The 15,909-nt window shown below is 39.0% G+C and overlaps 1 protein-coding gene across 1 annotated transcript; it reads right to left on the bottom strand.

Annotated features, from left to right (window-relative positions):
- Positions 1-2,458: 2,458 nt before the first annotated feature.
- ppm1kb (protein phosphatase, Mg2+/Mn2+ dependent 1Kb) lies at positions 2,459-14,066 on the bottom strand. Its single transcript, XM_052138380.1, has 7 exons — positions 13,934-14,066; positions 11,104-11,689; positions 10,710-10,810; positions 5,318-5,483; positions 5,090-5,234; positions 4,866-5,000; positions 2,459-4,083 (listed from the first exon to the last, which is right to left on the bottom strand). Exons 2-7 carry the CDS (start codon positions 11,541-11,543, stop codon positions 3,952-3,954), a joined length of 1,119 nt encoding a protein of 372 aa, XP_051994340.1. The 5' UTR covers positions 11,544-11,689; positions 13,934-14,066; the 3' UTR covers positions 2,459-3,951.
- Between the last annotated feature and the right edge of the window lie 1,843 nt (positions 14,067-15,909).

The raw sequence follows: 15,909 nt of genomic DNA, 5'->3' as shown, positions 1-15,909 counted from the left end.
TTATATGAATAATTCGTAATCTTTAATAATTATGAGTCTTAAATAATTTTCATACTTGTTGCAATTTGAAACTTTGTTTTGGAGTGCATCTGATTTCATGGGAAACCCATGTGCATTTGTCTCAAGGCAAAGGATTTACAAAGCTTTTCACTGTTACTTAAAGGTGACGTGTAATTTCTTCCATTGTTTGGGTAGCTCCATGCCAAACTCGCTCCACTGGTTGAGCCAATGCTGTTATGTCCAGCCCAGTCGGACCAGTAATCACATTCTTCACCTTTAAGCAAAATGAAAATTCTTGAAAATCTTTTCTAGATTTTTTGCTTTTTTTTTTTTTTCAATTTGTGCAAATAGATCTGTAACTCTTGCCTACTATGTACTATGCTTTTTAGTACTTTGTAGCAGGCAGAATTAAATATACACTATTTACACTTCAATACCACAGTCATTTGAAATAAAATCCACTCAAACTCATAATGTCCTCATTATTTGGTAACAAAGCATGTTTATCTTGATCCCAATCATAGTGCACCCTAACAAAGCATTAAGAACTCACGGCAGTGTAAAATCTGTACAATAAAGGGATATTGTGTCGTTATCACCCATAGAGTCGACGGATATCCGCAAACACAAATATGTGCTCGCAGCACTGGACTGGGGCTCTGTAATCTTCTCGTTGATGTTGGCATGACCACATTAAAACAGATTACTACAATTGTACAGAGTGGTTATCTAAGTTACCATAGTCTTTCTCTTAGCTCGAACCAGTCTGGCCATTCTCCGTTGACCTCTCTCATCAACGAGGCGTTTCTGTCCGCAGTAATGATGCTCACTGGATGTTTTTTGTTTTGGGCACCATTCTGAGTAAACTCAAGAGACTGTTGTGTGTAAAAATCCCAGGAGATCAGCAGTTACAGAAATACTCAAACCAGCCCGTCTGGCACCAACAATCATCCTATGGTCGAAATCACTGAGAACACATTTCTTTTCCCCATTCTGATGGTTGATGTGAATAATAACTGATGGTCCTGACCTGTATCTGCATGATTTTATGCAATGCTGCCACACGATTGGCTAATTAGATAATCACATGAATAAATAGGTGTACATGTGTTCCTAATAAAGTGCTCGGTGAGTGTACATTTTTATGTATACATTTTTATTTCTTATACCGGCAGGGTTGTCCTCCTGTAGAACCACTTATGAATGTGCATGATCTCTAATCCCTTAAACGTCACTGTCTCAAAACCTGTCATGTGGCTGTACTGAATATCATGACATGGGCTCGGAAATTATTTGGTTAACATTTGTCAGTCAACACCGTTCGCCGCTGTATCCACAGATGAGGCTTTACTGTGCAAAGCAGAAGCCATACATCAACACTGTCCAGAAGTGCTGCCGAATTCTTTAGGCTTGGTCTCATCTGAGATGGAAAGCAGAATAGTGGAATCATGTTTTGTGGGTCCACATTTCAAATAGTTATTGGAAAAAACATCCATTGTCTGGGCCGGACCAAAGACTGTCCAAGCTGTTATCAGCATCAGCCAGTGTCTGTCATGGTATGGGAGGGTGTTAGTGCCCGTGACATGAATAACTTGTACATCTGTGAGGGCACCATTAATGTAGAAAGATATGTAAAAAAATTGGAGCAACGTTTACTATCATCCAAATGCCATATTTTCCAGGGATGTCCCTGCATTTTCCAGTGCGACGACGCAAAACCATATACATAATGCCACTGTTATTTTCATACACACACTCTCTCTCTCTCTCTGACATCCATACTAACACAACCAAACAATTTTTGCTGCATAATTGTTTCAGTTGGCCTGCAGTGCTCTATAAAACATCAAACAGAAAACAGGAAATTAGCATGTATTTGCTCCATTGGCTAAACATGGGGAAAATGGCACCATCGGGTGGAAAATATTAAAAATTTAAATTTTGGGGGGCCTGGATATCTTCGCAAGTGTTGATGCTGACTACCACTCCTGGAGTCACGAGTTTGAATCCAGGGCATGCTGAGTGACTCCAGCCAGGTCCCCTAAGCAACCAAATTGGCCCGGTTGCTAGGGAGGGCAGAGTCACATGGGATAACATCCTCGTGGTCATGATTAGTGGTTCTTGCTCTCAATGGGGCACGCGGCAAGTTGTGTGTGGATCACAGAGAGTAGCATGAGCCTCCACATGCTGCGAGTCTCCACGGTGTCATGCACAACGAGCCACGTGATAAGATGCACAGATTGACGGTCTCGGAAGCGACTGAGGCAACTTGGACTTGTCCTCCGCCACCCGGATTGAGGTGAGTAACCGCGCCACCACAAGGACCTACTAAGTAGTGGGAATTGGGCATTCCAAATTGGGAGAAAAGGCGTTATAAAATTAAAAAATGATTTTGAAGCCAGGGTTCCAGAATGCTTTAATGGCACTGGGATCAAAATAATGGGTTTCAATGGGGACATTTTTGTCCCTAATGTCCTGAGTGTAACTATTTTGTGTACACAGTGTATTATAGATGTATTATAGGAACTGAGGTTGAAATATCAAAATTCCCCCAAAAATACATTTTTTTTAATTTAATTTTTACAAAATTTTACATTTTTACAAACTGCATTTCAATACAGAAAAGTTAGTTCCATGTACAGACCAAGAAATGATTGTTAAACAGATCGATACTGTAACAGTTACTGTAACAATGAATAAAACACATTTGGACACAAAAGCACACTGAAGAAACCAAGAAACCACTGGTACATCCACGGCATGGAAGACTGCGTGTTTTAAAGGAAAGCAAACTACTCCGTTAAGTCTAAAATGAGCAGAAATGCTGAAAGAGAATGAAAGTTGATGAATTCCACTTCAATTTAGGCTGACGTAGAATGAACAGAGATGCTGTTTTTCTGAGGTCACGCGTGTATGGCTCTAGAAATAAAATAATAAATCGCTGGACGTCAGAGATTATGACCGAAGCCTTTTCTAGGTTGAAGCAGAATGTCTGCAATTAAAAAGATCGTGTCGCAATTCAAACAAAACACTTCTTTAGCTCTGAAACAAGAAAATAAATATTTAAAAACAACTACACAATTGTATATCATCAAGCATCAGTACTTTGCTCTATGTATTGTGATTTAAAGCACAAGTCACAGTTTAAAAGTTAAGATCCTACAGTCAGCAGAACTATGTGCATATCATATAAGAACACACTGTTATGGAAAAGGCACAGAAAGGTATTCAGTCATACCTGTTTAGTACAGATATTTCCATTAACTGCAATTAAAGCACACTGTATATTCATACTACAACAGGAGACAGAGATATATAAACATGTGCTTAAGCAAGAGTACATACTTTAGTATATACGGTCCTCTACTGAGTGGATATGAGCAAATGAATGTGCATAGGAAATGCATAGCCTCTAGCCAGCTGCCGAAAATACACAGGCAGTGACAATAATTAGGAATGGAACCTCCTGATATCTGAAAGTGCTTAAAATTCCTGTTATGAAAAGAACACAAGGAGAAATCAAAATAACACCATTGATTTCACTATGACGGATAAAGTTAATTATACAACAGTACCAATGTTACATTCACATCAGAGTCCGCAGTCGTTTTGTGTTGGTAAACATGAAACCAAAACCAGAAATGAGGTAACCGGAAAAAGCTATACACCGAGACAAATTTAGAGCAAAAAGTGGGAGGAAATAATATTGACAGAAAGCAAATACTTCAACCTCAGGAGAACTTGAACCCCAATGTCTTAGACATTATTTCAATGTTTGTTTTGCTTTGCCTTTCCAGGCAAAACGGACCGCTCAGTATCATTCTGATGAGTCCAAGTTAGCACGCTTTCAGTTTTTCCTTCGAGTTATCATTATTAGAGAATATTGGACATTAGTCAGTTCAAACTCACGTCACTTCTATGACTTAAAACGTCAATCTGTCTTATTTTTCTTCAGGCCCAGCGACCGCTGGAGACGAAACTGCGACTGAAGGAGAAGCTCGCATCAGAGCTTTTGTGTTTGCCCCAGGCACCAAATGGCACCACAATGATCGTGCTGTTGTCCTCAGCTCCGTATTGAAGAGCCTGAGAGAGACATACGAGTATTAACATCATATTCAAATACATCCATTCATAATTACAAAACTAATATGTACTAATGATATAAAAAAATCAAAGGTGTATGGGAATAACTAGAGATTTCTTTTTAGAGCTAGATGCTCATGCTCAGGGTTTGAACTGGAGTTCAAAAGCAAGTATATTTTTTTCCAGTATGGAGCTGAAGTTTTGAGTGAAACAAGGTAGAAATGCACATTAATGAGTCGTTAAACAATGCATAGTGAATGCGGAAATGCGGCTCAAATGGTCAGATGTTCTTCAAGGTCAATGCCTGTCCCTCGACTGATTAGTATAAACAGCCGCTTATGTCTTACGTGATTGCAAACAGGTGCAACAAATCAAGTAAAAATATATAAATGCTGTATGTATTTAATCCTGCTCGTATGGATGAAGGTTCTGCCCAATGGAAATAGGATTTGCAAGAACAAAAATTAAAGGGAACATTGCCTACCATCAGAGCAATTTAAGCTTGAAGTACCACCTGTTTTCAGCAGGGGGCAGTAAGTGAAACTCCAGCTGTTTAGACAACGCACAGCTGCACACAGGATGAGAGTGCATTCTTGCATTCACACACAGCCGAACGGAGGACAATTATGAATACAGGGATCTCGAGATGGGTTTTTCTAAGTTTCAAACTACGTTTAACTTGACACAGCGACCTAAAAGCACGACGCATCAAAGTGACACGCTCTGTGACAGAAAAAGAAAAAATACCAGGAATAAGGTTGGAATTGGATTATTTGACTCGCCTGCTCAGATATGCGCTGTGCTGCCTCTTTAGGGTCGTTACACTGGTTTATGACATCACAGATTTCCTGACTGTTCATAATGAAGTTGATGCCATCAGTAGTGAGTGCCAGGAAGGAGTCGTGGACATGGTGCAACTGAAACAAATACACTTATATCAACACAACTTATAGGCTTTTATATACAAGCCTGCCATAAAAGGTTTGTACATGTTTCTGTCTCTCACCGAAATCCTCTTGGTCTCTGGTTCAGCAATGACCCCTGAAGTTTTGAGGTCAAAATCACCAATACTGCGTGTCATTGCTAGTCTGCTGTTGACGTGAGGTTGACCCAGACTATTCCATGTTATGAAACCTCCAGTCTTACGTATCCTACATAAATAAAGCAGCCAATCAAATGAACCCTACTCACAATAGCTGTAAAAAAAATTACCATCATGCCAGGAAAATCCCACCTCTCTTTTTCATCCTTTCTCTCAGGTGTGTGGTCCATGGTGAGTTTGAGGGCTTTGCCTTTCCGGCACATCATGGCCCGGCTGTCGCCCACGCTGCCCACCACCAGCTCGATCCCGTCCCTAAGCAGGGCCACTGTTGCCGTGGTGCCTGCACTCAACAGAGAGGCTGTAACACACCATAGAGTGAGAAAGAATGGTTAGAGCTCATGATGCTTTGAGGCTCTATGAAAGAACAGATTGGATACAACACAATACAGAGTTTTGAAACCGTTCTAGCACAATTATATCTTATAGTTAACCAACTCTTTAGTCCTATTCTGAGACTTTCATGAACATCTAGAACCTACACAACAAAATACTGGGTAAATATATACAGTATTGAACTGCTTTGGTGATCAAGCATCAGATAATACTCTGAATGGAAAAGTCTATGTAATATGACACAAAACAGATTAGAAGTTTCCATAAATCAATGCAAGCAGGTAGCACTGCATTTTTCAAGATGTTTTTTTTATAAGCTAATGTAGTGGACTGCACCAATTTTGTAACGTTACACATCAGAAAAGTAAACACAATTTTAAGGCAAATCTTAATGCTTGGACTCATCTCTTTTTTAGTAAATGACATTTCTCATCAGAATTACTTAGTATTGCAAAGGATAAGCCAGGGGTGCTCATTATGTCGACTGGTCGATTACAAGACAACCGCCGGTTGATCTCGTTCAGGTCAAACGCTGTAGGGAGTAGAGATAGAAACTACTCAATAACACAATTCTTAAAGATCACTTTTATTTCCCCATTTCGGCTCCCACACGGGTGAATTTCCAAAATGTAGGATGGCAGGAGAAGCCTCATATATACAGTACCGTGCAAAAGTCTTAGGCACATAAGATGCTTAACAAAAGCATTTTTCATACAATGTTTATTTATATCCTCAGCTGTAGAGTGTCAATAGGAAAAATTCATTTTAGACTCCCAAACATTTCTTTTGCAAATAGAAAAGATTAGAATAGAAGAACAGGGAGCTCTGCAACAGATGTCATGGCCCCCACAGAGCCCCCCCACTAAACATCAGGTCAGTCTGAGATTACAAGAAGAGACAGAAGTAATTGAGACAGCCGAAATAGATAGAAAAACTGTGGTGAATTCTCCAAGAAGCTTGGAACATCATATCTGCCAACAACCAAGAAAAACTGTTTCCAGTTGTACTTAGGAGAATTGGGGCTGTTTTAAATGTAAAGGTGGTCACATTGAATATTGAGTTAGCTTTTTTCTGTTTACTGGACTTTGTGTGATGTTAACTGATAAATGAAAACTATTTATGGCATTATTTTTGAAGACATCCTCACTATGCAACATTTTTCCCAAGTGCCTAAAACTTTTGCACAGTACTGTATGTTTATGAGAAAAGGTCTAGCTGGTTACAGATACGATTAGGGGTAGGGTAAGGGTTCTCTGACCAATCAGTAAGCGCTTTCCTGATAAATAATACCGAATCGTCCAATCAGGTATTACTTTACTCGTGAATGTAAATTACTCTTCCCCTGCCATCCTACATTTCAAAAACTCTGAACTCTGACAGACGGCTTCTTTTTGTGTGTGTGCTGTGATAGTGCTCATGTAATGCAGACACGCGCCTGTATGATGGTGATGGCAATACCTTGGCGAGGTATTGATAGAAACAATAGATATGTCAAATATGTCTAAAGTAAGCATAAACACCAGGGGAAAAAATGAGGATTTGTCTCAAAATATTGGATCTGTGCATTAGGACTTGCAGTGCACTGTAGCCTGATAGACCTGCGTGGTAGATCTTACTGTAATAGGATTATGAAAAAGTAGATCATAAGCCATAAAAGTGTGAGCACCCCTGGGATAAGCTATTTCCTTTGGGACAACAAAAATGAAAAAAAAAATAGCCTATGCTATTCATGCACTGAAAACAAGCTCTGAACACAACTTATTAATCATATTTTTCAGCATCCAAACACAGAAGGCAGAGCACAGTAAAGGAGGAATAAGATAGAGAAAGGGAGAGAAAGGTAAAGAACCTTCCAGAAGTCCACGCAAGGACCCGCTGGAGCAATCTAGCCTTGGCCTCCATAAAGGTACCGCAGAGCTGCAGCTCTTATGGGGGGGTTAGCTGGGTCCTCGGCTGTTGTAGATATAACACGCACACACACAGGGCAAGATTGGACATGTCACGCAGAAGGCCACACTAGTGGGCCGCAAATTAATGAGTAAGATGAACCTGACTTAATCTTACATGTACTATAATAATAGCCAAAAAAACAAACATTGTCATTATTTATGTCACTCCAAACCCAGATAACTTTCTTCCGTGGAATACAAAAGGTACATTTTTGAGAAGTCTTAACAGGGTTTGTTTGCCATATAATGACAGCAAATGGTGACTCGAAAAAGAACAAAAAACACCAAAAAGCCCAGTATAAGGAATTAATACAACTCATGCACTATATAACAAATCTTCTGAGGTGATACGATCACTGTACAATGAACAGAATTAAATTTAAGTTGTTAATCACTCTCAAATCATACTGAACCATTAAAGGGATAGTTCACCCAAAAATTACAATTCTCTAATAATTTACTCTTATGCCATCCCAGATGTGTATGACTTTCTTTCTTCAGCAGAACACCAACAAAGATTGTCCACACAATGCAAGTCAACAGGGCCCAAAAATGTAAAGCTCAAAAAACACATAAATGCAGCATAAAAGTAATCCATTCAAATCCAGTGGTTAATCCATGTCTTCAGAAGTGTAATGATAGGTGTGGGTTTGAAAAAGCTCAACATTTAGGACCTTTTTTACTATAAATCCTCCCTGCCCAGTAGATGGCGATATGCACAAACAATGTGCTTAGGAGGGCTGTTTGAAAGTGGATATTTATAGTAAAAAAGGGCTTAAATATGGATCTGTTTCTCACCTACACCTATCATATTACTTCTGAAGACATGGATTTAACCACAACAGTCGTATGGATTACTTTTGTGATCCCTTTGTGTGCTTTTTGGAGCTTCAAAGTTTTGGACCCTGTTGACTTGCACTGTATGGACCAACAGAACTGAAATATTCTTCTAAACATCTTTTGTGTTCTGCAGAAGAAATTCATACACATCTTGGATGGCATGAGGGAGTACATTTTCATTTTGGGACGAACCATTCCTTTAACAACATCACACCTCATTGGGTTTTGTGACATGAAGTCAAGTTTGATGTTATTGATGCAGTCACCAAATTGAGTTTGTTAATGTTTTGATATAATAGTGAATAAAGGCTTACATTTAGTTCTGTTCATCAAATCGTATCAATTACTTTAACTAGAGTTTTATATTTTTTTTGTAATCCTTTTCACACTTGACAATTAAACGCTGTGAAGACTTTAAAAAAATTCCCCTTTGACATGCCACAAAAGAAAGTAAGTTGTGGATTTGGAGCGCCACGAAGGTGAATAAACAATGAAGGAATGTTCATTTTTGAATGAATCTTTTAACATAGTGAATCTAACAAAAGCAATCTTTATGTTAATGCTATACACATGCAAGTTAGTGCTACCTGTATGTTGGGATGGACGCAATTTTACAGAGCCAAAGAGAATTCTGTGAACCATCACAAAAAAATAATACACGTTTTATTTTATTTATAAAATGCTCACAAATATTCCCTTGGCTCTTTCACATGTATACCTGAAGCATCAAAGCAATACTTGTGAAGCTAGATACTTCGGTACTGAAACTTCATTCATATAGGGGTGGGTATTGTTACAGACTTCCAGATTACATACAAGCTCTTAATTTGATTCGAATCCAGATTTTTTTCATCATTTTGGTCACATATGTTTTGTTTTTTTTTAAATGGACAAATAAATATATTAAATCAATAAATAAGATATTATATTTCATATATTATTTTTGTTACATATGTATTGTTAAATTGCGTAATTTGTACTATTTACAAGTACTTAAATTGATTTGTTGAACACGTGCTAAAACCAGTACGGTCTCTTAAACAAAAAATGGCATTTCTGTAAACAGCGCCTTTAAATTAGCGCATGTTAATGAGAGAGGACTCGAATGGCTTTACCTCATCTGTGCGATGCATGATTATAATGAAACGCTTTTTTGTAGTTTTTGATCAACAACTGCCTGTAAAGTACAGAAAGGGTATCAAAAGAGACATTATTCAATTACAAATTAGTTGCGTGGAGCTTGTCTTGGACACACATTACACGGAACAACTTTTACTCTAAACACGCTGTGAAAGGATCTCGCTGCTGAACACTTCACAGCTAAACTACACAATTACTGTTGAATGAAATGTAAACATTAAACAGCCAGTTGCCAAATATATTCACTTTAGTCACATAGCGTGAAATTTTGGTTGCAAATGCGAGTGATTTCCTCTCATTGTAGTAGATCAGTGGTTCCCAGACTGTTTAGCGGCGTACCCCTTCAAACATTCAACATCCTTTCACGTACCCCCTCTCTAACGTATAGATAAAATTCACACAAGGTAATTTGAAAATATGTCTGTTTAACTCTCCCCTCATCGCGGTACGCAAGAACAGCGTTCGGTTCTGTGCCTGGAATTGTGCATCATTGCAGGTACGACATTGCTGGCCGAATTCGAGCATTGTGGGTAAGTTTCTGTGCAATTGCTTGGTCAGCTCAAGATGCTTTTTTATGTCACATTTGACACTGTTAGCTCACTGACACACTTAGCAAGGTTTAGCTCATTTGCTGAAAAACATCATGCAGCAATGTAAAAACAGGTCTCTAGCATGCAAGCATAAAAATACAAATTACGTTTTAAACTGCAGGACAAAAAAAAAAACTAAAATCGTGGACATGTGTAAAACAGTGAAGTATTTCACTTGCTATCACTAAGCTACACCACCTAGCACTGGACTGGCTGGAAAAAAGATACTTGTGTGACCCACGACACATGAGTAGATGCATTTTATTTTTAACCGCAACAGATGGGGTTATTGCATATTTTTCTGACCATTATGACACAACTGTTTTGGTGTTTCTACTTTCTACACTAGAGGGCACACAAAATACTTTTTGCCAGTGAGAAATACATGAACTGGGTTCCAATGTTATTTTTAGACTGTAATGAAATTGAAAGAATGTTAAATCTCAGAATGTTATTCTGTGTACCCCATTGTCACCTCACGTACCCCAGTTTGGGGAAACACTGTAGTAGAGGGTTGTGCATTGAGTGAAAGATCGATCTTGGGATTTAAGAATTGATATCGAGATCATTCAAATGAAGATTGTGATAAATCGGAAAAACAATATTTGAACCCACCCCTACATTCCTATAACATGCATGCTTTAAAAAATAAAGCAATGAAATGGAACCTACCATCTGGACTAAAGTGTAGAAGCCTCGCTAATGCTTTGTCCACCTCAAGAAATGCTTTGGTTAAAACTAACTCCAAGTTATCCTCTTCCTCCGCAATGTCTCTGAAACATTCACCAAATTTGATACAAACAGTTAGTTACTCATTCCATGCACATAAACACCATGTGTGCTTACACAGAGGGCCATAATCATTTAAATAGATTAAGAAACCCAGTGGTTATCTACTGGAAAGCATTCCAAGAATTAGCCTCATGTTATTAAACAGATAGCTTGCGTCACTCACCACAGCGTTCTACTACGTGAGCAATGTCATGAACAAGCTGCCACACCACTTGCTTACTGCACATTGTTTGTGCAAAAAAAAAAACACTTGTTTTGAAGGGCTGATCCTTACTTAATATGCTTTTCCATGTTCTTGTGACAGAATTCAGCAGCCTCTGCCCCCCCATGCCCGTCAAACACAGCAAAATACATGATGTTCTCGGTCATCTGCGATAGCCGGTAACGGTCTTCGTTCTCTTTCCGCTGGCCAATCTGAGAAGCGCATCCCACCTTAGACAGGCTAACTTTGGGGATGGGCTTTCCATAGCGGATACTTGACGGAAGCAAAATAGGCTCATCGATGCGGCTGTCCCAGATCCCAAAAGAGTCCCAGGTAGTCGGACGCCCACTGCTGTCCGGATCAAAGCGAGAGTTGCTGTATCGGGGAGACGATGGAGCGTGTAGAGCCTGTCTCGTGTCTTCCTGATGAGTGCCGGTTAGTCCAAGAGCAGCCCTGCAGCAGACACGGGAACCGCCGATTGTGGCATATCGCACGAGAAGAGCCACTGACATACTCAGCGGCCGGACACTCCTCTAATGAGATGGGCTGAAACGGTCTGAAACGAATGCACCCGAAATGCACTTTCAAAAAGTCACAATTCTGTGTAGAAAGCAGGCGAGCAGGTCTCAGCAGGTATGCAGTCTTAACCAGGAGTTGTCTGAAAAACAGCAAACGAATGACTTGAATGGAGGGTTGTTACTGCCTAAACATATAGACTGTTCCAAAAGTACACAAACAGTGACATGAAGCACGTACCTTTGGCTGTGTCTCAACCTTGTGAGCTGCCAACCTTGACAGCATTGCATCACTGTGTTCACTGACCCTCCCACTCATTTACTGTTAACATACTTATGAATAAAATAATGGCCAAAAATGTTATCTAGGCAGGTAGCTCACAAGGTTTTGAGACAGTTGTTGTTTCCACATCAAACATCATGTTCACTGGCCCTCCAACTGTAGTCATTTAGTATACAGTTGAAGTCAGAAGTTTACGCACACATTAGCCAAATCCATTTAAACTCAGTTTTTCACAATTACTGACATTCCCTGTCTTAGGTCAGTTAGGATCACTACTTTATTTTAAGAATGTGAAATGACAGAATAATAGTAGAGAGAATTATTTATTTAAATCCCCCCGGAGCAACCTGGAGTTAAGTGCCTTGCTCAAGGACACAATGGTGGTGGCTGTGGGGCTCAAACCAGCGACCTTCTGATTAACAGATATGTGCTTTAGCCCACTACACCACCACCACCACTCACTTTGTTAGTATTTGGTAGCATTAACTTGGGTCAATTTTGGGTAGCCCTCCACAAGCTTCTCACAATAAGTTGCTGGAATTTTGTCCCATTCCTCCAGACAGAACTGGTGTAACTGAGTCAGGTTTGTAGGCCTCCTTGCTTGCACAAGCTTTTTCAGTTCTGCTCACAAATGTTCTGTCAGATTGAGGTCAGGGCTTTGTGATGGCCACTCTAATACCTTGACTTTGTTGTCCTTAAGCCATTTTGCCACAACTTTGGAGGTATGCTTGGGGTCATTGTCAATTTGGAAGACCCATTTGCGACCGAGCTTTAACTTCATGGCTAATGATCCACATAATTTTCCTTCCTCATGATGCCATCTATATGAAGTGCACCAGTCCCTCCTGCAGCAAAGCACCCCCATAACATGATACTGCCACCCCCATGCCTCACGGTTGGGATGGTGTTCTTCGGCTTGCAAGCCTCATCCTTTTTCCTCCAAACATAACAATGGTCATTATGGCCAAACAGTTACATTTTTGTTTCATCAGACCAGAGGACATTTCTCCAAAAGTTAAGATCTTTGTCCCCATGTGCACTTGCAAACTGTAGCCTGGCTTTTTTATGGTAGTTTTGGAGCTGTGGCTTCTTTCTTGCGGAGCAGCATTTCAGGTTATGTCGATATAGGACTCGTTTTACTGTGGATATAGATACTTGTCTGTTTCCTTCAGCATTTTCACAAGGTCTTTTGAAGTTGTTCTTGGATTGATTTGCACTGCGTTTGAAAGTAGGCCTTAAAATACATCCACAGGTACACCTCCAATTCAGTACACATCTTATCAGAAGCTAATTGTCTAAAGGCTTGACATCATTTTCTGAATTATCCAAGCTGCTTAAAGGCACAGTTAACTTAGTGTATGTGAACTTCTGACCCACTGAAATTGTGATATAGTCAATTAAAAGTGAAACAATCTGTTTGTAAACAATTGTTGGAAAAATTACTTGTGTCATGCACAAAGTAGATGTCCTGAACGACTTGCCAAAGTTATAGTTTGCTAGTATTAAATCTGTGGAGTGGTTAAAAAAATGAAATTAAAAAAGCGTGTGTAAACTTCTGACTTCAACTGTATACTAATGAATCAGCATATTATGCCTTAAAATGCTATCTAGGTAGGCTGCTCAATACATTAAGACACTAACAAGTCATGTCCCAATGAAGTCCTTCAGCCCCATTGCACACATGCCCCACCCCCTTTTTAATTCATCCTACATTTAACGTGTTTTATAAACATAGCCCGTGTAAACAAAACCATTGCAATGATTTGAAAGAGGAATAACACAAATTAAAGACACTTAAATTCATCGTAAATTAATTACGTATGAACCAACGGGAGAAATAAACATGACGCAACACGGAGCTTATATAACAGCATGCTAGCTATACCTTAAAACAGCTGGTTATGAAAACGTTTGGACAACCCTGCTAATGAAACACGGATAGAACAAATTTAAACTGTATGAGGAAGGATTTACAGATTGAATATATGATTTACTTCTAAAATATAAAGATAAATACTCGAGTGGTTTCTTGTAAACATGGACACAGCCGCTACAGAAAAGAACGAATGTTATGAAAGTAGTCACATTTTTTATTTGTACCTACCTTTAATGTATCCTATAGCAATTAATGTGATTAATGTTTACAATGTAACAGTAAACAGTCGGTGGTTTCTTCTCAGTGTCGGTTCGGTTGAGCAGCACATGAATGAACTCACCGACCGCCTCTGAAGGAAAATACCAGTCAACCAATCAGATCGCTCCGTTTCGCCGGTGGGGGTTCAGTCAGTTGATTGGCTACATTCGTGTGATTGACATTGATTTAAACCAATGGGTGGTGCGAAAGACCCAGCACTGCAGTGTCTTTGACCATAAGCTGCTTAAAGGGTTCACCCCAAAAATGAAACTTCTCTAATCATTTACTCACCCTCATTTCTTTCATCTGCTGAACATAAACAAAGATTTTTAGAAGATTATTTCAACTCTGTAGGTCCTCACAATGCAAGTGAATTGTGACCAGAACCCAGAAGGGCCAAAAAGGACATAAAGGCATCATAAAAGTATTCCATATGGCTCCAGTGGTTAAATCTGTGTATTCAGAAGCAATATGATAGGTGAGGGTGAGAAACAGATACATATTTATACACTATATATAATATACACTGGTGGCCAAATGTTTAGAAAAAGGTACAGATTTTGTTCTTATGGAAAGAAATTGGTAATTTTATTCACCAAAGTGGCATTCAACTGATCACAATGTATAGTCAGGAAAAATTGAGATAAGATTAGAAAATAAGGTGTTATAGTGATGGTTGCTGGAAATGGGGCCTGTCTAGATTTTATAAAAAAAATGACTTTTTTCAAATAGTGATGGTGATGAGTGTTTGTAACATCAGTAATGTCCTGACTATACATTGTGATCAGTTGAATGCCACTTTGGTGAATTAAGTACCAAATTCTTTCCATAACAGGAAAATCTTTACATTATTACAAACATTTGCTGCCAGATATATATATATATATTTACAGAACAATTACTTAAATATTGATCTGTTTCTGACTCTCACCTATTATTCTGAAGACAGATATAACCACCAGAGTCTTATGGATTAGTTTTATGCCGACTTCATGTCCTGAGGACTGAGGAGATTGGAGCTTTAAATTTAATATCTAAATTTCTATAATTAATTATTTCACACCGTCATAAGTCAAAAGTGCAGGGGCGTGTGCTTGCGATTGATTCAGCGAGAGTGAGGGCGGGGCCTTGATTTCACGGCTTTACTTCCTGCTCACTACTGCGCAGGTCTGGTCCCGAAATCGCAACTGCGCAGACTCAAGTCCCAAGATGTCAGCGCCATATCGGGACACTGGCGGCTTCAGTTCTCACCAATGGAAAAGAGCGAAGGGGCGTCGTCCATCTTTTTTTTACAGTATATGGTTTCACACTATTGATTCAAAAGAACCACTCATAAGAGTCATTTGTTTGGGAATCGTACTACATTGGTTGTGCTGTGTGTTTCATGCTGTTGATTCAAAAGAACCGACTCATAAGAGTCATTTGTTAGGTATTCATACTACATTAGTTGCTGTCTATCTATCTATCTATCTATCTAGCTGTATGTGTGTCTATCTATCTATATATCTAGCTGTCTGTCTGTCTATCTAGCTGTCTGTCTATCTATCTAGCTGTCTGTCTATCTATCTGTCTATCTAATTATCTAGCTGTCTGTCTATCTATCTATCTAGCTGTCTGTCTATCTATCTGTTTGTCTATCTATATTTCTGTCTAGCTGTCTGTCTATCTATCTATCTATCTAACTGTCTGTCTATCTATCTATATATCTATCTAGCTGTCTGTCTATCTATCTATCTATCTATCTAACTGTCGGTCTGTCTATCTATCTATCTATATATCTATCTGTCTGTCTGTCTATCTATCTATATATCTATCTGTCTGTCTGTCTATCTATCTATCTATCTGTCTGTCTATCTATATATCTATCTGTCTGTCTGTCTATCTATCTATATATCTATCTATCTATCTATCTGTCTGTCTATCTATCTATCTATATATCTAGCTGT

This window comes from Xyrauchen texanus, chromosome 11 (assembly GCF_025860055.1).
Source record: "Xyrauchen texanus isolate HMW12.3.18 chromosome 11, RBS_HiC_50CHRs, whole genome shotgun sequence".
NCBI classification, from domain to species: Eukaryota; Metazoa; Chordata; class Actinopteri; order Cypriniformes; family Catostomidae; genus Xyrauchen; species Xyrauchen texanus.
Note: the sequence above shows the minus strand (reverse complement) of the source record. Positions and strands in the feature narration are given on the sequence as shown.

Coding starts and splice junctions, on each gene's coding strand:
- ppm1kb (XM_052138380.1), bottom strand. CDS start 11,543: ATGTCAGTGGCTCTTCTCGTGCGATATGCCACAATCGGCGGTTCCCGT. Junction 5,235..5,317: donor AGAAAGGATGAAAAAGAGAG/GTGGGATTTTCC, acceptor TTATTTATGTAG/GATACGTAAGACTGGAGGTT. Junction 4,084..4,865: donor CACAGCGCATATCTGAGCAG/GCGAGTCAAATA, acceptor TGTCTCTCTCAG/GCTCTTCAATACGGAGCTGA.